General features: G+C 43.1%; 1 protein-coding gene across 2 annotated transcripts in view; it reads left to right on the top strand.

Moving 5' to 3' along the window:
- Positions 1-4,332: 4,332 nt before the first annotated feature.
- Positions 4,333-23,700, top strand: part of LOC115130381 (collectin-12-like) — a 68,789-nt gene continuing 49,421 nt past the window's right edge. The window contains exons 1-2 of one of the 2 annotated variants that reach the window (XM_029661471.2): positions 4,333-4,803; positions 8,781-8,831. In XM_029661471.2, the coding sequence (XP_029517331.2) occupies positions 4,797-4,803; positions 8,781-8,831 (58 nt within the window). In that variant the 5' untranslated portion in view covers positions 4,333-4,796. Of the gene's footprint in view, positions 4,804-8,770; positions 8,832-23,700 lie in introns of those variants that run through there. The other variant, XM_065019529.1, reaches the window with a different exon arrangement.

The following is a 23,700-nucleotide window of genomic DNA, read 5'->3' on the forward strand; positions in this document are numbered from 1 at the left end:
TCTAAGAACTTTGCACACCTGGATTGTTCAATATTTGCACAAAATTCTTCAAGCTGTGTCAAGTTGGTTGTTGATCATTTCTAGATAGCCATTTCAAATCAAATAAAACACAATAGTATTTGTCACATGCCGAATACAACCTTACAGTGAAATGCTTACTTAAAAGCACTTAAACAAGAATGCAGTTTAAGAAACATAAGTGTTAAGAAAGTATTTACTAAAATAAACTGAAATAAAAAGAATTAAGGAGCAACAATAAAATAACAGTAGCGAGGCTATATACAGTGGGGTACCGGTTCAGAGTCAATGTGCGGAGGCACAGGTTAGTCGAGGTAATTGATGTAATATGTACATGTAGGTAGAGTTAAAGTGATCATGCATAGATAATAAACATAAATTAGCAGCAGTGCAAAAATGGGGAAGGGGGGACAATGTAAATAGTCTGAGTAGCCATTTGATTAGTTGTTCAGGAGTCTTATGGCTCGGGGGTAGAAGCTGTTAAGAAGCCTTTTGGACCTAGACTTGGTGGTCCGGCACCTCTTGCCGTGCTGTAGCAGAGAGAACGGTGTATGACTAGGGTGGCTGGAGTCTTTGGCAATTACAATGTCTTTCTTTCTCTGACACCGCCTGGTATAGAGGTCCTGGATGGCAGGAAGCTTGGCCCCATGTGATGTACTGGGCCGTACACACTACTCTATGTAGTGCCTAGCGGTCGGAGGCCAAGCAGTTGCCATACCAGGCGGTAATGCAACCAGTTAGGATGCTCTCGATGGTGCAGCTGTCAAACTTTTTGAGGATCTGAGGACACATGCCAAATCTTTTCAGTCTCCTGAGGGGGAATAGGTGTTGTCGAGCCCTCTTCACAACTGTCTTGGTGTGTTTGGGCCATGATAGTTTGTTGGTGATGTGGACACCAATGAAATTGAAGCTTTTAACCTGCTCTACTACAGCCCCGTCGATGAGAATGGGGGCATGCCCGGTCCTCCTTTTCCTGTAGTCCACAATCATCTCCTTAGTCTTGATCACGTTGAGGGAGAGGTTGTTATCCTGGCACCACACTGCCAGGACTCTGACCTCCTCCCTATAGGCTGTCTCATCATTGTTGGTGATCAGACCTACCGCTGTTGTTTCGTCGGCAAACTTAATGATGGAGTCGTGCTTCGCAATGCAGTCATGGGTGAACAGGGAGTACAGGAGGGGACTAAGCACGCACCCCTGAGAGTCCCCTGTGTTAAAGATCAGCGTGGCAGATGGGTTGTTACCTACCCTTACCACCTGGGGGCGGCCCGTCAGGAAGTCCAGGATCCAGTTGCAGAGGGAGGTGTTTAGTCCCAGGGTCCTTAGCTTAGTGATGGGCTTTGAGGCCACATGGTGTTGAACACTAAGTTGTAGTCAATGAATAGCATTCTCATGTAGGTGTTCCTTTTGTCCAGGTGGGAAAGGGCAGTGTGGAGTGCAATAGAGATTGCGTCATCTGTGCTCACATTGGCTATGGAGAGCATGATCACACAGTCGTCTGGAACAACTGATACTCTCATGCATGGTTCAGTGTTGCTTGCCTCGAAGCGATCATAGAAGTTATTTAGCTTGTGTCACTGGGCAGCACACGGCTGTGCTTCCCTTTGTAGTCCGTAATAGTTTGTAAACCCTGCCACATCCGGCAAACGTCGGATCCGGTGTAGTAAGATTCAATCTTAGTGCTGTAATGACACTTTGACTGATTGATGGTTCGTCGGAGGGCATAGCATAAGCGTCCGGGTTAAAGTCCCACTCCTTGATAGCGGCAGCTCTACCCTTTAGCTCAGTGCGGATGTTGCCTGTAATCCATGGCTTCTGATTGGCGTATGTACGTTTTCAAGTCTTGCCATAGATTTTCAAGACGATTTAAGTCAGAACTGTAACTAGGCTACTCAGGAACATTCAATGTCATATTGGTAAGCAATTCCAGTGTATATTTGGCCTCATGTTTTATGTTATTGTCTTGCTGAAAGGTGAATTTGTCTCAGTGTCTGTTGGAAAGCAGACTGAACCAGGTTTGCCTCAAGAATTTTGCCTGTGCTTAGCTCTATTGCGTTCCTTTTTATCCTAAAAAATACCCTAGACCTTGCTGATGACAAGCATACCCATAACATGATGCAGCCACCAGCATGCTTGAAAGTATGAAGAGTGGCAATCAGTGATGTGTTGTGTTGAATTTGCCCCAAACATCATGCTTTGTATTCCGGACATAAAGTTTTACTTTAGTGCCAAATAGCAAACAGAATGCATATTTTGGAATATTATTATTGTATCTTTGTAGTGACTGGGTGTATTGATACACCATCCAAAGTGTAATTAATAACTTCACCATGCTCAAAGGGATATTCAATGTCTGCTTTTTATTTTACCAATCTACCAATAGGTGCCCTTCTTTGCGAGGCATTTGAAAACCTCCCTGGTCTTTGTGGTTGAATCTGTTTTTTAAATTCACTGCTCAACTGAGGGACCTTACAGATAATTGCATGTGTGGGATACATAGATGAGGTAGTCATTCAAAATCATGTAAATATCATTGTAGACAGAGTCCATGCAACTTTTTTAGTAACTTCTTAAGTACATGTTTACTCCTGAACTTATTAGGGCTTGCCATAACAAAGGGGTTAAATACTTATTGACTCAAGACATATATGTTTTTCAATTTTAATACATTTCTGAAACATTTCGAAAAACATAATTCCACTTTGACATTATGGGATATTGTGTGTTGGCCAGTGACACAAAATCAAATTTGAATACATTTTAAATTCAGGCTGTAAGACAACAAAATGTGGAAAAAGTCAAGGGGTGTGAATACTTACTGAAGGCACAGTATTTCTTGCCTGGTTAATATGAACCCTCTGTACTGCACAGAGCCCTGACACAGCAAATGAGGTCCCAACCTCTAAATGAGGCCCAGCAGGAGTCTGGTATATAGACTACCTGCCACTCAACTGCTTTCTATCAGCAAGCCCTGATCTCTACCTGGGAACTAATACCAACCTGCTGCTCCAATTATAGCCAACAGTAAAAAATAAAAAAAAGTTAAAAGTTAAAAATATATATTTTTAAACAGTTTTGCAGCCCTATGGAAAACACTGGATGACCCCTCAAATTATGTCAGACTGGTCTAGAAGCCGATACCCTCCGGACTGTGTCATAACCCAAGCCCTTAACACTGAGCCTGGGTTAGGCTTGGTTATGGGCTCTATCCATAAATAAGGCTTGGTTATGGGCTCTATCCATAAATAAGAAAATTGAGTCCCAAATGGCACCATATTCCCTATATAATGCGCTATGGGCCCTTGTCAAACAGGATATGGTGCCATTTGGAATGCACCGGAAGCTTTACGAGGTGATCTGTGGCTGCTCTTTAAAGCTTGGGGGATTTTCAGTTTTTTCCCTGAAATCGATCTGTTTGTAGAATCAGATTGTGACTGAACGCGTGCCAGAGGATCAGCTTGAGTGCGAACACCAAGGGAGTTTGCCGCTAAACACATGCATGCACCCGCACACAAACACCCACACACACGCGCACATAAGCACGCGCACACACACGTATACAATTCATGCTTTGTTCAATGTGGACATAAGCGCCAAACGTAGGTGACTCTATATTACTTTGGGCCGTTTTAGACAAAACAGAAACGTCGTGTGTACTCGTACGCCCATTGACACTCAGTAAAACATGTGGCTTTAAGATAAGATAAAGATACTAATTGCCTTGTTGTCCTAATTAGCCTGAGAAGACCCTGTGTATTTGATCAGCGAACTGCATCTGCAGGGCAATGACATTTCAGGGGCCACAAACCAAAGAGGGTAAGGTCTGTGTTTGGGTTCCCATTAGGCTGAATAAAATGGTCTGGCATTCCTAGCAACATTCCCAGCTGTGAGAGTAGTAACTTCTCTCAAGGGTGATAATAGTTATTGGTGGTAGTGGAAATGTACAACTTTATAAAAGAGTGGATGGATTTTGAACATTCCAACTGTTTTGTCTAATAAATAAATACTACTTGAAGTGAGAAAGTGCACACAAAAAAATGCAGTGCACTGTCTAATGTCCCAGGTTGGTCCAGTGATGTTGGTTGAGCCCCCTCCGCAGCCCCTTTGAAATGGTCTTTAATGAGTACCAGATTTTTCACCCAGAGGACGCGATCGCCATCAAGCCAGTAATCTAATCTCATCTCCTGCTAGCAGCTCCACAAGGGTCCCAGAGTTCGCGCTGAAAGGCATCCTCACCTTTTCCCCTTTAAGGAGTGCGAGGCGTGGGGGGGGGGGGGGGGGGGGGGTGGATCGGACAGATGTAGAACACACGTGGTTTGCTGCTAGAACGGGGCTCCAGACGCGGGACTTCCTTTGGCTTTGACATTTTTGTGGGTTTGTGATTGTGGCAGGCGCAGCGTACTGGAAAGAAGACATCAACAACCTAACACTATAGCCACGGGTACATTTTACAGAGCTACACAAAATATTACGAATACGTGATCTTTTACATTTCTCTCCAACGCACTCTACATATTTTATTCAACTATTTATGCAAATAACGGAACAATGACATTCTAACGGGATGTTCGGGATGAACAAATAGCCCAACGGAGCGGTTCGTGCGCAATCATTACATTTCGCAGTTGGGGGAGCTGAACTTTTTGTGTACACGTTTAGTTTTCTGTTCTCAAAGCAACTAATTCAACTCTGCCCGGTTGGACGGAATTTTGAGATGCGCTAAAAGTGACATAGAGACTCTCATCTCTTCTACACTCCTAACAGATTTATATAACGCCATGAAAGGTACAGTATGTGTTATGCACAGTTATGTTCATCTTAAAATGGAGTTTTGAGAAGTTTGAAGTCGTAGCTAAACTATGATTTCGATGAATTCACGGTTTTCTGTATATGTGTGCGTGCGTGCTTATTTGTGCGTGGGGCTGTGTGTTGCACATCTGGATGAGATTAAGAGCCTGTGGTGTGGAGTTCAGCTGCGTTGGGAAATGACTTGGCCTTTCTCCGCCAGTCGCATCATTCTCTATAGTTGGACAATGAGAGAGTGGCTGTCTTTGTTTGATAATTTGGTCCTTGGTGATATGACCTACATGTATGATAGCAGTGATATTTTTGGTCAAGGCTGCAGTAATATTAGTAAAGTGGAATTTGAACCATATTTTATGCATGGAAGTGTATTGCGTATTTGATAATTTTTTTTGTGTTTTACATGGATCTGTCATTTTCTCGTTATAAATCGATGTATTCCATTATATAGTTATGTTAACTCCCTTGCGAAAAACCGTTTTGTTATCTTACCTGTGCGAAATCAAACGTAACACCATAGATGGTAGTACTCAGATAGATGTGTCTCTCAAATTCAAAAGTGATCAGGGAACAATATCACTGTAACAATTGCTGTAAGTTTCCAGCGAAAGATGTACATAGACCTACTGTAAATCTATATTACAGTACAGTACTGTAAAGAGCAATGCATTATGGGGGCAAAATTTGTGCAATATGCTGAAATTGCTCCGCCATTTCTTGGTTGCTAAAATTTGGTTAATTTCAATTGATGTGACAAAACAAATATAGTGTGGAGAATCGTTGTACCATCTAAACCGCTGTGGAATATATTTTTAATAACTAAAAATATTGTATTTTCAGCTGTTTGAAGCTGGGGTACTAAACCAAAAGTAACTTAAGAACGGGAAGCAAAGAAATAGTGCACATAGAACAGATCTACCACTTCTTAGACTTGCTTTTAATGCAAATTACATATCTATAACTCACATTTTTATTTGAATTCGGTCAGGTCACCCCAAAAAAGTTACATATTGCAGCTTTAACCATAAAGTACTGTATTGCTGTGTTGTTGTATATTTTTTTGCAGCATTCTTTAAATGATGGCAAAGTTTTGGGATAAATGTTGTGGGAGGTGAAAGAATCGCTAGCTCAACATATTTTGGCGTGACTTGTAAGTGGCTCTACGGTATTTGGTGCATCCGTTAGTGAGAATGCTGTAGCAATTGAACTGATATGTGGTTGAAGTTCCCTAATCATTTCATGTGTAAAGGGGACAGATCAGAGTGGCAGCAAGTCTTAAACCTTTACTGGTTGAGTTTTTTGCCAAGTCCTTTTGGTCTGCTTGGCGCTGTAGTCACAGCCACTTTGGAAGTCTTTGCAAGCGATATAAAACACCAAATATTCATGAATATTCTGTACTATACAAATGCCTAGCAGTCAACCTGTTTGCACCAGTCCCGTGTAATTACAGTAAAATACCAATATTACGACAGTAGCATTTACTTCCATACAGTATAGTTGTCACGGGTGTCGTTGGAAGTAGACCAAGGTGCAGCGTGGTGAGCGTACATTTTATTTGTATTTTAAAATGTCGCCAACAAAACAACAAACGAAAGAAACAACCGTGAAGCTTAACAGGGCTAAGTGCCACAAACAAAGTTAACTACCCACACTGAAAGGAGGGGGAAAAAGGGCTACCTAAGTATGATTCCCAATCAGAGACAACGATAGACAGCTGTCCCTGCCATCACATAGAAACAAACAAATCATAGAAATAAAGGACAGAAAATGCCCACCCAAATCACACCCTGACCAAACCAAAAAGAGACATAAAAAAGGCTCTCTAAGGTCAGGGCGTGACAATAGTAGGCAAATGTTTAAGTATTGTACTGTATCGTTGCTCGGATATTACAGTTGCTCGGACATTACAGTAACTTCAAGTTACTGTGAATATTACAGTAACGTACTTTGCACTAGCCAGAGATGGGCAAAGAGACATCAAAAGGTACCTTGTTACAAATACAAAATACCTTGAAGACCAATGTATCCTTAACTACAACAACATTCTCAGTAACTTTTTACTTGCTATTATTGTGATAGGTTATTTATTTCATCAACGTCATTTAGCAGACACTCTTATCCAGAGTGACTTACAGTCAGTGCATTGAAGTAAGGAAGATCAACAAGAACATATCACAATCATGGCAAGTAAAAAAGATGATGTTACCATTACCGAAAATGTTGTCGTTAAGCGAGCACCGTGTAAGTTTTTTTTTTGTATTAGAAAATACAGGTATTCAATATAGGTATTGAAAATATGGAAATATATTGAATACATGTAACAGAAATACTGCCTATCGTTGGCACTAGCTGCCTGGGCTGTAAATCTGCAACAGTTTACTAACCACTGTGTTTCCAGTAAAGCACTGTACATTTGAGAAATACAGCATGTTGCTGTAGTCAGGTGGTCCAGTAATATGCTGTAAATTTCTGTTTCAGTAAAGGTCATGTAAATCTACAGTAATTTACTGGTTTCTGTGCTGCTAGTAATTTACTGTACATTTACAGTAACCTACTAGCTACTGTGCTGCCAGTAATTTATTGTAAAAAAATTACAGGAAATGTCTTACAGTGTAGAACATCTCATATGTCCATTTTGGACCTCTCTGTCACACAGGCTTGCATCCCAAATGGCGCCCTATTCTCTATGTAGTGTACTACCACCCTCCTCAACCTCCTTCTCCCCTCCCCCTCACACTGCCCCCAGTCAAAACTGCATCTCTCCCTCTGCAACATCTGCTAGCCATTGTCAGTGATGTCCTTATCTTTCTGCAGCCTCCCTGCACTGGCTTCTAGTGTAAGTGGAGTGCAGTGTAGTGTGGCAAAGTGTAATTAGGGTTTAAAGTCAACAACCCAGTGAAACCGCAGCTTGTGGCTTTTAAAGGCCTGAGTCCTCCTGTCTCCTTTCCACATAGAAAGAGGCTCTTGATGGGGAGTTATAGCCTCTATAACATATCACGATGATAAAGCTATGTGCTGAGTAAGGCCTATATATTCGCCCCCAGAGAGAAAGACATTTGTGTAGTGTCCTGGGCTGCAGCAAATGCCTGTTGGTGTCCTGCATCCATTTGGTTACCTAGGGTCACGTCTCAAATGGCACCCTATTCCCTTTATAGTGCACTACATTTGACTACAGCCATGTAAGCCCTGGTTAAAAGTAGTGCACGACAGGGGAAAGGGTGCCATTGTGGACACATCCTCGGTGCTGCATAATTCTTCAGACATGCCGGAAGTATCATATTATAAACAGTCTGTGTCAGTTGTACTTTTATCACATACACTGGATTCCCTGTGAAACATGGAGTGCTAACGTGTGTACATATAACAGTCCCTCCAGGATCTTGCCATTTTTGTTGTGATAGTTAAGGCTGAAAATGCTTGGTTATATCACAAGGTCTCTCAACCAGAGAGAACCATGGTAACAGAACAGTTTCGGGGAGAACATTCTGTCCTGACCTTTGCTGAGGTGGGGTGGGGTACTCATTCCTCTGAGGAGTTGAGATATTCAGAGTGTCAAATGTTTTTTGACCAGGGCCCATATACTATAGTAGTATAGGACCCTATACAGTAAGTAGGGTGCCATTTGGGATGCAATAATGCAGTGTATATGAAGGTTTATAGAGAGAGATATTTAGTTGATCATTCAATGCACAATACGACCACATCATAACGCATTTAAAATCATTGAGGATGACACAAAAAAAGTCAAAACGTATTTCCATTGCGGTAAATGTAGTGACACCTATCAGACCACGCAGTTGATTTCAGTGTGTGATGTGACTGTACCATCTTCTTGATCTATTATGGTGTTTTTGTTCTGGAACCAATGGAATATAGGCTACACGGTCCATTCGTTGCCGTGTGTGATTTCTCTCTCAGACCTCATGGTAACACACATGTCTCTGTTGTCATGCCCACAGACGATTTTGCAGACGAGGAGGAAGTACAGTCTTTTGGATACAAGAGGTTCGGTGAGTAGAGCACAACTCTCCTTACTGTCTTTACTCAATTCTCCACTGAGAGAAATATCAATCTCCCTTATCACCGTCGTGTGATACTTTGCACGCGTCTCACATGACAACTCATTCCCTATGAAGTGCACTACCCACAGGGCTATGGTGAAAAGTAATGCATCATATAGGGAATAGGGACAGACACAAGGCAGTCTGTCTCCCCACTGCCTTTGGGTCAGGGGGGTCAGTGATGCGTTCCTGTCTGGGCCGCGCAGGGTTAAACACAACAGCTCATTCTGGCTGACAGCGTGTGCGATCCAACCTCGCCACTGGTCCAAAAGCAGCCATCACAGCCTGCTTGGGTCAGGATGTCACAACTTCATAAACACACATACACTCAGTCACTGATAGACACACACCGTGCACACTCACAAACTCACGCGTACATACATACAGAGTAAAAGAGAGAAGAGGAAGACAGAAACACCCCTCAAGGGGGAGAGAGAGAGAGAGAGAGAGAGAGAGAGAGAGAGAGAGAGAGAGAGAGAAAAAAACAGATCACTATAAAACAGTCTACTATACAAATTGATGGAAAATGGTGTTGGGGAAAAACATACGATATTATAAAATCCATGTAAAGAAACAAGTGTGCGGTTAAAATTGGCAAAAAACACATTTCTTTCCACAGTGGTGAGACAGGGATGCAGCTTAAGCGCCACATTTTTCAACATATACAGTTGAAGTCGGAAGTTTACATACGCCTTAGCCAAATACATTTAAACTCAGTTTTTCACAATTCCTGACATTTAATCCAAGTAAAAATTCCCTGTCTTAGGTCAGTTAGGATCACCCCGTTATTTTAATGTGAAATGTCAGAATAATAGTAGAAATAATTATTTATTTCAGCTTTAATTTCTTTGATCACATTCCCAGTGGGTCAGAAGTTTGCATACACTCAATTAGTATTTGGTAGCATTGCCATTAAGTTGTTTAACTTGGGTCAAACGTTTCGGGTAGCCTTCCACAAGCGTCCCACAATAAGTTGGGTGAATTTTGGCCCATTCCTCCTGACAGAGCTGGTGTAACTAAGTCAGGTTTCCAGGCCTCCTTGCTCACACACAGTTTCAGTTCTGCCAACAAATTTTCTATGGGTTTGAGGTCAGGGCTTTGTGATGGCCACTCCAATACCTTGACTTTGTTGTCCTTAAGCCATTTTGCCACAACTTTGGAAGTTTGCTTGGGGTCTTTGTCCAATTTGGAAGACCCATTTGCGACCAAGCATTAAATTCCTGACTGATGTCTTGAGACGTTGCTTCGATATATCCACAATTTTCCTGCCTCATGATGCCATCTATTTTGTGAAGTGCACCAGTCCCTCCTGCAGCAAAGCACCCCCACAACATGATGCTGCCACCATCGTGCTTCACGGTTGGGATGGTGTTCTTCGGCTTGCAAGCCTCCCCCTTTCCCTCCAAACATAACGATGGTCATTATGGTCAAACAGTTCTATTTTTGTTTCATCAGACCAGAGGACTTCTCCAAAAAAGTATGATCTTTGTCCCTATGTGCAGTTGTAAACCGTAGTCTGGCTTTTTTATGGTGGTTATGGAGCAGTGGCATCTTCCTTGTTGAGCGGCCTTTACGGTTATGTCGATATAGGACTAATTTTACTGTGGATATAGATACTTTTGTACCTGTTTCCTCCAGCATCTCCACAAGGTCCTTTGCTGTTGTTCTGGGATTGATTTGCACTTTTCACACCAAAGTACGTTCATCTCTAGGAGATAGAACATGTCTCCTTCCTGAGCGGTATGACGGCTGCGTGGTCCCATGGTGTTTATGCTTGCGTACTATTGTTTGTACAGATGAACGTGGTACCTTCAGGCATTTGGAAATTGATCCCAAGGATGAGCCAGACTTGTGGAGGTCTACAATTGTTTTTCTGAAGTCTTGTCTGATTTCTTTGGACTTTCCCATGATGTCAAGGAAAGAGGCACTGAGTTTGAATGTAGGCCTTGAAATACATCCACAGGTACACTTCCAGTTGACTCAAATGATGTCCATTAGCCTCTAAACCCATGACATCATTTTCTGGAATTTTCCAAGCTGTTTAACAGAGAGTACAGTGGCAGAATACCTGACCACTGTACCTGAACCAAACTTTAGGAAAGCTTTGACTATGTACAGACTTAGTGAGCATAGCCTTGCTTTTGAGAATGGCCACCGTAGGCAGACCTGACTCTCAAGAGAAGACAGCCTGTGCACACTGCCCACAAAATTAGGTGGAAACTGAGCCACACTTCCTAACCTCCTGCCAAATGTATGACCATATTAGAGACACATATTTCCCTCAGATTACACAGATCCAAAGAATTCAAAAATGAACCCAATTTTGATAAACTCCCATACGTCTTGGGTGAAATACTACAGTGTATCATGACACAAGGCAAGACCCAGATGCAGACACAGGAGGCAGATGGTTGGAGTCTTACAATAGTTATTAATCCAATAGGTTAAGGCAAGAGAATGGTCGTGGACAGGCAAAAGGGTCAATACCAGTTCAGAGTCCAAAAGGTACCGAAGGGCAGGCAGAATCAAGTCAGGGCAGGCAGGGTGAGAACCGGGAGGACTATCAAAAGGAGAAGGGGGGCAACCAGTGAAGGGCAACCAGTGAAGAACAAACACCATTGTAAATATAACACAAATTTATGTTGATTTATTTTCCCTTTTTTACTTTAACTATTTGCACATCGTTACAACACTGTACATAGACATAGTATGACATTTGAAATGTCTTTATTCTTTTGGAACTTTTGTGAGTGTAATGTTTACCGTTAATGTTTTATTGTTTATTTCACTTTTGTTTAGTATCTATTTCACTTGCTTTGGCAATGTAAACATATGTTTACAATGCTAATAAAGCCCCTTGCATTGAATATAATTGAGGGACAGAGAGAGAGAGAGAGAGAGAGAGAGAGAGAGAGAGAGAGAAAGAGAGAGAGAGAGAGAGTACTCTGCCATTGTTCTGTTGATCCAAAAAGTCTGGAGGATGATGCTTCAGTCCAGAATTAGTCATCCACACATAGTGTGACTCAGGTCCATCAGGGAGGATGGAGTGATGAAGCGATAGAGGGAGGAATGGTCCCCCATGTTTATCCCAGCACCAGTGGAGACGAACTCAGACTGTGCTAAAACACAATCTCTCTCATCAAGGTGTCACCTGAGAGGAAGCATCCTGTTTGTGTTTGTGTGAGCGCGCTGCATCGAGAGACGCCAGCCCTCCACTCATTGGATGTGTCCAAAATGGCACCCTATTCCCTATGTAGTGCACTACTCTTGGCCAGAGCCCTATGGAAGATTAAAGGGTGCCAATTTGGACGCATCCAGACTAGACGAGAGCTCTCAGGGAACGAGGCCAAATAGCAAAGGCCAGTTTCGCTTTTACATTTATTTAAATGAACTCTGGACATGTGTAAGGCCTCGTAGGAGCAGAGAAGAGCCAGGCTGAGGAGAGTAGCTGCTGAACTCTGTGCAACCCAACCAGGGAGGGGATTCTGCTCTTGGCCCTGGGAGGACTATGCTAAAAGTAGTGCACTATATAGGGAATAGGGTTTATATTTGGGACACAGGCAATGGCAGCTGTTGGCCTGGCCTACCATGCTCTTATAGGCCCGTCTCCTCACTCTGAAGCTGTTATTGTACAAAATAACTATTTGCATGATCATTAAGTGCAGTGCTTGTAACTTTTAAACTATAGTGTAAATGAACCATTTATATTTCTTTATGCCTAGCTTGAGTATTAAATCCCTGAAGCCATCAGGTTCGATGGAGAGGGGTGTCTTCTAAACTGCATAGGGGAGACTCTCAACCAACATTGTATGACTTTAACCCGGAGTTTGGCCTAAAGATATAGACTTTGGTGATTCCAACTATGAGGCCCAAAAATACACTACATGACCAAACGTGTGTGCTCGTCGAACATTACCTTCCAAAATCATGGGCTTAAATATGGAGTTGGTCCCCCCTTTGCTACTATACCAGCCTCCACTCTTTTGGGAAGGGTTTACAGGAGCATTGCTGGAACATTGCTGCGGGACTTGCTTCCTTTCAGCCACAAGAGTATTAGTGAGGTCGGCACTGATGTTGGACGATTAGGCCTCGCTCGCAGTTGGCGTTCCAATTAATCCCAAAGATGTTCGATGGGGTTGAGGTCAGGGCTCTGTGCAGGCCAGTCAAGTTCTTCCACCCCAATCTCGACAAACCATTTCTATATGGACCTCGCTTTGTGCACGGGGCATTGCCATGCAGAAACAGGAAAGAGCCTTCCCCAAACTGTTGCCACAAAGTTGGAAGCACAGGATCGTCTAGAATGTAATTGTATACTGTGGTGTTAAGGTTTCCCTTCCCTGGAACTAAGGGGCCTACCCCAAACCATGAAAAACAGCCCCAGACCATTATTCCTCCTCCACCAACATGTACAGTTGGCACTATGCATTCGGGCAGGTAGTGTTCTCCTGGCATCCACCAAACCCAAATTTGTCCGTCGGACTGCCAGATGGTGAAGTGTGATTCATCACTCCAGAGAACTCGTTTCCACTGCTCCAGAATCCAATGGCGACAAGCTTTACACCACTCCAACCGATGCTTGGCATTGCGCATGGTGATCTTAGTCTTGTGTGTGGCTACTCGGCCATGGAAACCCATTTTATTAAGCTTCCGACGAACAGTTCTTGTGCTGACGTTGCTTCCAGAGGCAGTTTGGAACTTGATAGTGAGTGTTGCATTTTTACACGCTATGTGGTTCCGCACTCGGCGGTCCCATTCTGTAAGCTTGTGTGGCCTACCACTTTGTGGCTGAGCCGTTGTTGCTCTTAGGTGTTTCCACTTTACAAAGGTGACATCCTATGACAGTGCCACATTGAAAGTCTCTGAACTCTTCAGTAAGGCTATTCTACTGCCAATGTTTGTCTATGGCGGTGTGCTCGAATTTATACACCTGTCAGCAACGGGCATAGCTGAAATAGCCAAATCCACTAATTTGAAGGGGTGTCCACTTACTTTTGTATATATTGTGTGGTGTACCCTGGCCCCCCAAAAATACCTCTTCCACTGTGGCACTGGTGTTGTCCTGGTGTTATACTAAGGACATTGTCCTCAAATGGTATAGTCTGGGACGGGGGTGATTTTACAATACGATGTCTCACTGAAAGTGAAAGGGATGATTGTGAAAGTTTTTCTGTCCCTTTTGTTTACCTTGTCTCTCTCAAGTTGTTTATCAGACTTCCTCCTCCTCGAGTATGTCCTTCCGTTAAACCTCTTTTGGGGAATTCCAGTCATTTTGGGACTACAGCTGGCAGTAGTAGTCCCAGTGTTCTCATGAAATGCAGGCTGATCCGTAAGGCAGGTATTCGCAGAGCATTGAGCCAACCACCCTTTTCTACCTTTTCTCAGCATATCCAAACTCTCTCAGGACAAGATGGCTGAATTTCAGAGTGAGAGCGAGCGGAGTGAACTCAAGCTTAGCTCGGGCATTTTTTCCAGCACAAAGACCTTGGGATCGTCATATTAAAAGCTAGAAGGTGTAATATCAACACACATGTCCCACTAACATTTTGTGACCACATGTTGAAATGTGTATATGTGCTTTTGGTGGAGTCTTGACACAAGTACTGACATATGTGCGGAGTCACCCAGATAACCATTGAACTCTCTTTCTCTTTTTTTCTCTGAGTGTTCGAAGAAGCTGAGCAGATATGACCTTGGGTTTATGCAAAGATACATATTCAACAGATACTCTTTTTACTGTTTCTCCTTTTGCCGTCTGTCTTTTCCACTTCTCCCTCTCACACACACGCATGGGCTGAGTGAATTCATATGGTATTCCCATCAGTCTCTCCTCTGCCAAATTGAAGCCAGCTCAAGATTGCCTCCCTAGTCCTCAAGGTTTCGGACATATTTATTTTTCTGTGGTTGGTTGACATAGGAAGGCCATTAGCTTTTCGGGCCGAACCCCCACATCTCCTTTTAAATCTGTGGATAAAGGAGGATTTGTCATGGGCCGTCTTGGCCTTCAATCACCAACCTGGGCATCAATACCTTCAGATCTTCTGCTGCCAGCTACTGATGTGGATGAGTGAGCTCAGTGTGACTTTTTATTGGTGGGCTTTCATGTGTGAGTTTCCAGGTACAGGAGAGTAAAGGCTGGGAACAGCCAGAGAAGAACACGTAGATAAGTAATTGTTGAAAGCAGCTGTCCCGGTGGGTGGACTCCTGGGATCTGGGGCTTGTCGGTCTGAGGTCTAGGTTTGAGGGTTTCTCTTGAAACAAGTCCCAAATGACACCCTATCCCCTAGTGCACCGTGAAGGAAATAGGGTGCCATTTGGGATGAAGACTTCTTCTTCTACCACACATCTGGGTTTCTGGAGTCCTCGCCAGGCGTCCTGCGGACGGCGTGAAATCCAGAGTGTGCTGATCAGTTTCCTGCACTTGTTATGGTTTCACTCCCCGTCGGCACGGCCTGGTACATTCCAGGAGTGCGGTGCGGCGGTGGTGCTGGAGTCAGTGCCCCGGCCCAGCTGTGTCAGCAGCAGCAGTACACCAGCCGTACTGGTGGTTTCACTCCAACGGGACGCACCACACGCAACCCTCCCCTACCCAGCCTCACCCCTTCTCTGACTCCCCCTCTTCCTATCCTCACCATCTCATCTCACGAGTGTCCCTGCCCCACGCGTGGTGAAGTAGGGAAACGAGTTAGTCAATATCGAAGGACATTGACGTGGAATGAGGCGTAAGCGCGCCACTGAATCTTTCCCACTGACCCCAATGGATTAAGCTGCGTCATCAATCTGCCGGTGCTATGCAGTGTTAGGCAGCACTATGAAGGGGTGGAATGCACTTTTATGTGGTTTTCGTCTCTTACTGAAGTTCAATCAATCAATCAAAACGTATTTCTAAAGCCCTTTTCACATCAGAAGTTGTGGCGTTGCAGTTGAACTCCCCTGTCCCCATATTGCACTCTCTGTTGAAAGCCTATGGTTGGTTTTGATGACCCTTTATTGTTGAAGGAATTCCATAAATGTTCTTGCCACGCCCTCTGCCTTCAAGGGGTTCATTTGTGCCATAGGGGGCAGAGGGAGTCCCCCAGACTCTTAGGTTGTTACTCTTTCAACATGTTCACACCTCTCTTCGTCTCTGTTTTTTCCCTCTCTTTTTAATGTGCATGCTTTTGGCCCGTAATACATTTTGATTGTCCTTTGGTTGTGTTCAGACAGTTTGGAGATGGCTTAATTACATTTACGCTCATCGCATAAGTAGAATATTCCATGGCCATGCCCTCGTTGACACTTTTCCTATGAGAAATATTTTAAATTCTCAGTGAATGTCAAATCAAACCCAATCAAATTGTATTTGTCACATGCGCCGAATACAACAGGTGTAGACCTGGCAGTGAAATTCTTACTTACAAGCCCTAACCAACCATGCAGTTTTAAGAAAATACCCCAACAAAAAAGTAAGAGATAATAATAACAAATAAAGAGCAGCAGTAAATAACAATAGCGGGTCTATATACAGGGGGTACCGGTACAATGTGTCAATGTGCGGAGACACCGGTGTTGAGGAAATGTAGGTAGAGTTATTAAAGTGGCTATGTATAGATAATAACAGAGAGTAGGAGCAGCTTGGAAGGGGGGCAATACTCTTCTAGAATGAAGTAAAAACAATGATGAGGATAACTCTTTGACATAGCGAGAACCAACAGAGCGAAAGAGATGAACGAGAGCCAGGCCAATGTTTCTATTGGCTAGCTCGTGGTCAAACCCTACTAGTAATTACACACATCTTAAAAGACGTTTTAAACCAACCGCTTCACAATGCATACATTTTGCATTAGTCAGACTGAGTCTCTGAAACCAGAAAACTAAGACACAGGATTGACCTGAGAGGCCAAAACTACACACTTAACCTGACCTGACCGGGTGACCACGTGACTGCGTACATACGGTCATCCACCTGTGCACCTCCTGCTAAGTCGTGGTGAAAGCAGGGAGAGATGGGAAGGGAAAGTACTTATGGAAGTCACCCAGGGACACGGCTACAAACCTGAGGCTCAACCTTGTAAAACCTTCCTGCAGGCCAGAGAGAAAAGAGAGGGAGAAGAGAATGAGAGAACAGAAGAAAGAAGGAGAGAAAAAAAAGAGAAAGAGGAGAGAGAGAGAGAGTGCCAGTGGATGAAGAATGAGCAAGAAAGAGAGAAGGAAAGAGAGAGAAAGAGAAACAGAGGGAACGTTTAGTTAGCGGAGGGGGGTGGAAAACCATAAATCTCTAGCTGAAAGACTGAAGCATAAAATGTAAAACCAGTTGTTAAAGAGAACAGGACAAGTTCTTAATTCCACATCTCCGGCTCAGTGCAAAAATATTCAAGGTTCTCCTACGTATTCCTTTCTCTGTCCAGGGAACAGACTGGTCACACTGAGAGAATAAACCAGTACGAGTAAGAAGCTGAGGCTGAGGCCCTCATGGAGCCACTGTCAGAATGTATACAAGGACGTATCTGCTCTGGTAAATGAGAATCCTACACCCGTAGAGAGACAGAGGGATGGGAGAGAGAAAGAAGCATGGGGGGAATGACAGAGGGATGGGGAGAGAGATAACATTGATGGGGAGTATGAGCAAGAAGAACAAGAGGTGTTGAGAGGGAGTGGGGGGCTCAACCCGGGAGAGAGGAAGGGAGTGAAAATGAAGAGTGAAGACAAGTTGAAGGAAAACAGGGCTGATGAAAGACAGGAGCGGGAAGGGAAAAGGGAGCTCTTTGTGGGGAGATAAGAATGTCCAACATCTAGTTACACTCTGTGTGTGTGTGTGTGTGTGTGTGTGTGTGTGTGTGTGTGTGTGTGTGTGTGTGTGTGTGTGTGTGTGTGTGTGTATTTGTGTGCGTGTGCGTGTGTGTATGTGTGTGAAGGAGTGAGTGTTCTTCCCTACTTGGGGGGATTCAGCCGAACATGGTGTTTATGTTGATATGAAGCAATGACCTGCAGATCATTTGTCCAGTCACATGTTGCAAACTCTTATACACCGTTCTTGCATTTCTAATGCTAAGCTGTGATGTGTAGCTACATTGATATGGACAGAGATGTGCTGACGATTTCCCTTCAATGGCTAAATAGCATTAAAGCGACTTATGTTTATAATGTCTTTATCATCCTTTTTTATTATCTTTCATGACATACTTTGGCTTTCTTTCTCACGCGTTCACGTTCTCCCTCAGACAGACACGCTCTCCAGACAGTCATAACTTTCTCCTATCGATTTGGAATCTCCCAGAACGATCGGAACCAGGCGCGAGTGCCAAGTGAGAAATGGCCTAATATCCTAAAGGACATGAATCTTTTCTTTCCAGAGAGACCTCCACCCATGGGCTCATCACCAAATCAGAGGCTGCATCTGAAAGGGTTCCCTATTCCCTATATAGTGCACTTCTTTTGACCATAGCCCTATGTGCCCTGGTCCAAAGTCGTGCGCTACACACGGAGTAGTGTGCCACTTGGGACAGAGCCTTCATACCAAAACAGCGATCAAAATATTTTAGGTAGAAGACAACAGTGAGTAGAAAAACAGATTTATTGGGTCCAGAGACTATCAATTTTGGCAAAAACAAGGTTGAAAGGTTTTCATAGATTTGGCACCCTTTGTCTCCTGTACAACCAAAATGGCCACCAAAAGCATTAGAATAAGCTTATATTTTGCTCCTTCAGCAGAATTAAGGAGTAGGTGGTGTTAATTGAGGCGTCAAAGTGAAGATTTGGAATTTAGGGAGAACAGTGATGTTTTTGCCAGTGTAACACATTAAGCTGATGCTTAAACCTGATTTAAATTGAATTTGGTAATCCAGAGTGTCAGTGACTCTGGCTCACCTGTCTGTGAGGAAAAGCAGCTTCCCCCTACACACGCACACACACACACACAAATACACACACAGAGACACACAGACACACACATTCATGCACACACTGACGAACACACGCACACAGACACACACAGCGAGACACAGGCACATGCACACATGCACGAATGCACGCACACAGACACACACGCACAAATGCAAGAACACACACCATAATATCCCCATCGTGTCCTTGGACTAACCCATGTACATCGATTTTCTTCTTTTTGAATTAGGTTCAATATTACCTCCTTTTGAGAACCATTTTAGAAGTTTTCCACGCAGGGGATCTGTATATCCCAAAATGTATTTTAAAATAACAAATACACTCAACAAAAATATAAAGGCAACATGTGAAGTGTTGGTCCCATGTTTCATGAGGTGAAATGAAAGATCCCAGGGACAATAATAGTCCACACACAACACAATGCCACAGATGTCTCAAGTTTTGAGGCAGCGTGCAATTGGCATGCTGACTGCAGGAATGTCCACCAGAGCTGTTTCCAGAGAATTGAATGGTAATTTCTCTACCATAAGCCGCCTCCAACGTCATTTTAGAGAATTTGGCAGTACGTCCAACCGGCCTCACAACCGCAGACCACATGGATGGCATTGTGTGGGCGAGCGGTTTGTTGATCTCAATGTTGTGAACAGAGTGCCCCATGGTGGTGGTGAGATTATGGTATGGGCAGGCATAAGCTATGGACAATGAACACAATTGAATTTTATCGATGGCAATTTGAATGCACAGAGATACCGTGACATGATCCTAGGCCCATTGTAGTGCCATTTATCCACCACCATCACCTCATGTTTCAGCATGATAATGAGGGGCCCCATGTCGCAAGGATCTGTACACAATTCCTGGAAGCTGAAAATGTCCATGTTCTTCCATGGCCTGCATACCAGACATGACACCCATTGAGCATGTTTGGGATGCTCTGTATTGATGTGTACGACAGCGTGTTCTCACCCATATCCAGCAACTTCGCACAGCCATTGAAAAGGAGTGGGACAACATTCCACAGGCGATAATCAACAGCCTGATCAACTGTATGAGAAGGAGATGTGTCGCATTGCATGAGACAAATGGTGGTCACACCAGATACTGACTGGTTTTCTGATCCACACCCCTAACTTTTTAAGGTATCTCTGACCAACAGATGCATATCTGTATTCGCAGTCAGGTGAAATCCATAGATTAGGTCCTAATGAATTAATTTCAGTTGGCTGATTTCCTTATATGAACAGTAACTCAGTAAAATCTTTGAAATTGTTGCATGTTTTTATTCAGTATAGAAGCCTATTACACTTGGCAAGCAGGCAGTCCTTTGTACTACTACCTGCCTACTATACTGGAAGCCTACATACTCTGTCTTTAAAATTATGTAATGCTGTGTGTGTGTGTGTGTGTGTGTGTGTGTGTGTGTGTGTGTGTGTGTGTGTGTGTGTGTGTGTGTGTGTGTGTGTGCGTGTGCGTGTGCGTGTGCAATGATGAATTTGGGGATTCTAATTTCTGCTGGTTTAGTAGAAACTACCAATACAAATCCTAAATCTGTTTTGGGAAGTTTGAAACATTAATGAAAGAAAGAAATTGACTCAGCCAGATGCCAAGATCAACTTACTGCTTCCTGGTTTAGAAAAACAGCTGAAGTGGAGAAGATGATGTATATTCTGGTTCAAATCCCAGTCAAACCCATAATGACTATCACATTCTCAGACGTGGCCAAGACTGAGACGGAGAGAATTTGCAGTTATATTTCCTTTTTCTAAACCCAGTATACCTGTTTTTGCTTGCTCTGCATATTCCGCCACTGCAAATGCAAAGGGGTGGGTTTACGACAATGACACTAGGAAAAACAATTTTCAGAATGACAGTCGGCATGAGTCAATTTTTTTTTAACGTGAGTTGCCTAGTGAGTTGGCATTTTTCCAAAATCACTTCTTTTATAGTATTGTGTCCTCATCTTAGTCAGATCCGTCATTGGCTGAAAAATACCACTTATGCATGTAGAACAGAGGTGCATTCAACAAGGGAAATAGTTTGTTAGCATTAGCTGTTGGGCCGACATTGTAAATAAGAATGTGTTCTTAACTGACTTGCCTAGTTAAATAAAGGTAAAATAATAATGTTGACAAAAGAAAAGCTAACATATTCCATTTGTTTTGTGTTAGCCGCGACCGTTCGCTAACGTTAGCTAACAGTCTGAGAAGATAGTGTGTGGCGAATGTGCGTGTCCAAACTGCCGCTAAATACAATCAAGTGGCCATGTAAACTTTCTATATTTAGTAGGAATAGCCAAATCGTTTTCAGTTGGACTATTCTCTAAAAAAGCAACAGTAAACGTTACAAAAAGTAGCTGTTTGCTGTTTCACCGTAACATTTTGGAATGTTCATTAAAGTCGTTCAACTGAAATTGTTACTCTGGCGCAACATGTTCGCTGCAAACAGAGGCCTTGTTGAACTCGCCTTGTTGAGCTCTCAACTTCACAGACTTGTGAGGTCACTTCTGTTACTTATTTCTCCAAAAATGTTATCCTAAAAGGTCAGTGCCCTGACCTGTATACATAAGGCTTGGACATTGTTTTTAATCACTGAAAATATTTGTTCAGAGAGTTTAGAGTGAGGAGTGTTCTCTTCAGCTCATCCTTCAACTTGTCCTCACGGATACTAAACTACCAGACTACTCCATAGTAAGTGATCTAATTTGAACACAATTTTGTCTGTTGTTGATTAGCGTGTGTTCCAGTAAGTGGTATTGACTTGGCATGAATCGCAAGCCCAGATGTCTGACAGTCAGATGTCTGCACTGGTTCCCTCGTGTCTAATAGGCTAAACCAAGGTTTTCCGGCAGAGAGCGTGCCACTCTCTAGTCTGGCGTGTGTCCCTTCCAGTCCAACTAGCTGCAGCCGATGGCTCACTGTCATGGCGACTGACAGGCCACTCCCCCGCATCCAGCCACAGATGTGGTAGGCCACCCAGAGAGAACTCCATCAAACTCCATCACCCACGATGCACCAACGCAGACAGGAGATGGCTTCTATTGTTACAGCCCTGAGAATGCAGCCCATGACTTTCACGGCTGCGCCTGTTTTCTTTTGCATGTTGATCTGTTGATGTTGGACGTTTCTAAGATTTTGGAAGGAAAACATATATTTTGGTTAAATATCATCGTCCATGTGGTTTTCTCTCATTCAAATGTGTCCATGTGGAATTGCGCTCCTGCTTTCAACTCACAGAAGTTATCCTAATCTCACTTTTATTTTTTATTTTTTTATCTTTCACTTGTAGTTTTTGTCCAACTGAAAGCTGGCCTTCAAATGGACCGTTTTTTTTGTCTCTTTAGTAACAGTTTAATACCACTAACATTCCATTGAGTGAATCTTCCTTCCTTACTTTAACTTTGAGACTGACACACAATTTCTCTCTGCTTTGTGTACTGACTGTAACGAAGAGACATTTTTTTTTACTCTGTTTATTAAGTTTTACACACACACACACACAGAGACACACAAGACAAGACAAAGCAATATAAATAATATACTCAACTAGAAAAAATACAAATAATAAAGAATTAAAGATACCATACTTTAGACAAGTTAAACACACCAGGCAGAAGGCTACAAAGGTTAAAGGGCAATCTATAGTACAGGGACAGAGCAAACACCTCACCATTGTTGCTGTAAACAGTCAAGGGATAGGAGTGGAGAAATGCAACCACTCACAGACAGTCCTGGCCACAGACCGACCATCCACTGGACCAAAAATAAAAAGTTTACAATGCTTTAAAATAAAAAAATGAATAATAATCATTTTATGTAGGCGTGAAAAAAACAAGCTCACACTTCAGTCTCTGCCCGGGCAAGATGAACAAGGCATCCGCAGGTCACAATCAATAAACACATCAACCTTAATGCCCCCCCAGACAAAACACAAAGAAAAGCTCATCCAACCCTTAAGTCACAGGGGTGTCAAATACAGACTTATTTTGGTTTTAATAGGGGTGCCATCAGAGAATGGACTGTTGAAGTAAGACCGGAATGGAGCCCAAGCCTCATTAAACAGTTTGGGGTTCCCCCATGAATTGAATCAAATTTTTTCTAGTTTCAGAGAACACAACACATCTCTCACCCAATATTTATAAGATGGGGGAGCTGCCATCTTCCAGTTCTGTAGTATTAGCCGTCTAGCTAAAAGAGTTGTATAAACAACAGTGTCTGACTGGATTCTTGATAGGGTGGTACCTATGGGCAGTACTCCAAAAAGGGCTGTAAGGGGAGACGGATCTATAACAGTGTCATATACAGTGCCTTGCGAAAGTATTCGGCCCCCTTGAACTTCTGATGGAGTCTGCAAAAGACCTGAGACTGGGACGGAGATTTGTCTTCCAACAAGACAATGATCCAAAACATAAAACAAAATCTACAATGGAATGGTTCAAAAATAAACATATCCAGGTGTTAGAATGGCCAAGTCAAAGTCCAGACCTGAATCCAATCGAGAATCTGTGGAAAGAACTGAAAACTGCTGTTCACAAATGCTCTCCATCCAACCTCACTGAGCTCGAGCTGTTTTGCAAGGAGGAATGGGAAAAAATGTCAGTCTCTCGATGTGAAAACTGATAGAGACATACCCCAAGCGACTTACAGCTGTAATCGCAGCAAAAGGTGGCGCTATAAAGTATTAACTTAAGGGGGCTGTATATTTTTGCACGCCCAATTTTTCAGTTTTCGATTTGTTAAAAAAGTTTGAAATATCCAATAAATGTCGTTCCACTTCATGATTGTGTCCCACTTGTTGTTGATTCTTCACAAAAAAATACAGTTTTATATCTTTATGTTTGAAGCCTGAAATGTGGCAAAAGGTCGCAAAGTTCAAGGGGGCCGAATACTTTCGCAAGGCACTGTATATCAGAGAAACATTTAAATATTAATTCCCAGAAACC

This window comes from Oncorhynchus nerka, linkage group LG6, assembly GCF_034236695.1.
Source record: "Oncorhynchus nerka isolate Pitt River linkage group LG6, Oner_Uvic_2.0, whole genome shotgun sequence".
Lineage (NCBI taxonomy): Eukaryota > Metazoa > Chordata > Actinopteri > Salmoniformes > Salmonidae > Oncorhynchus > Oncorhynchus nerka.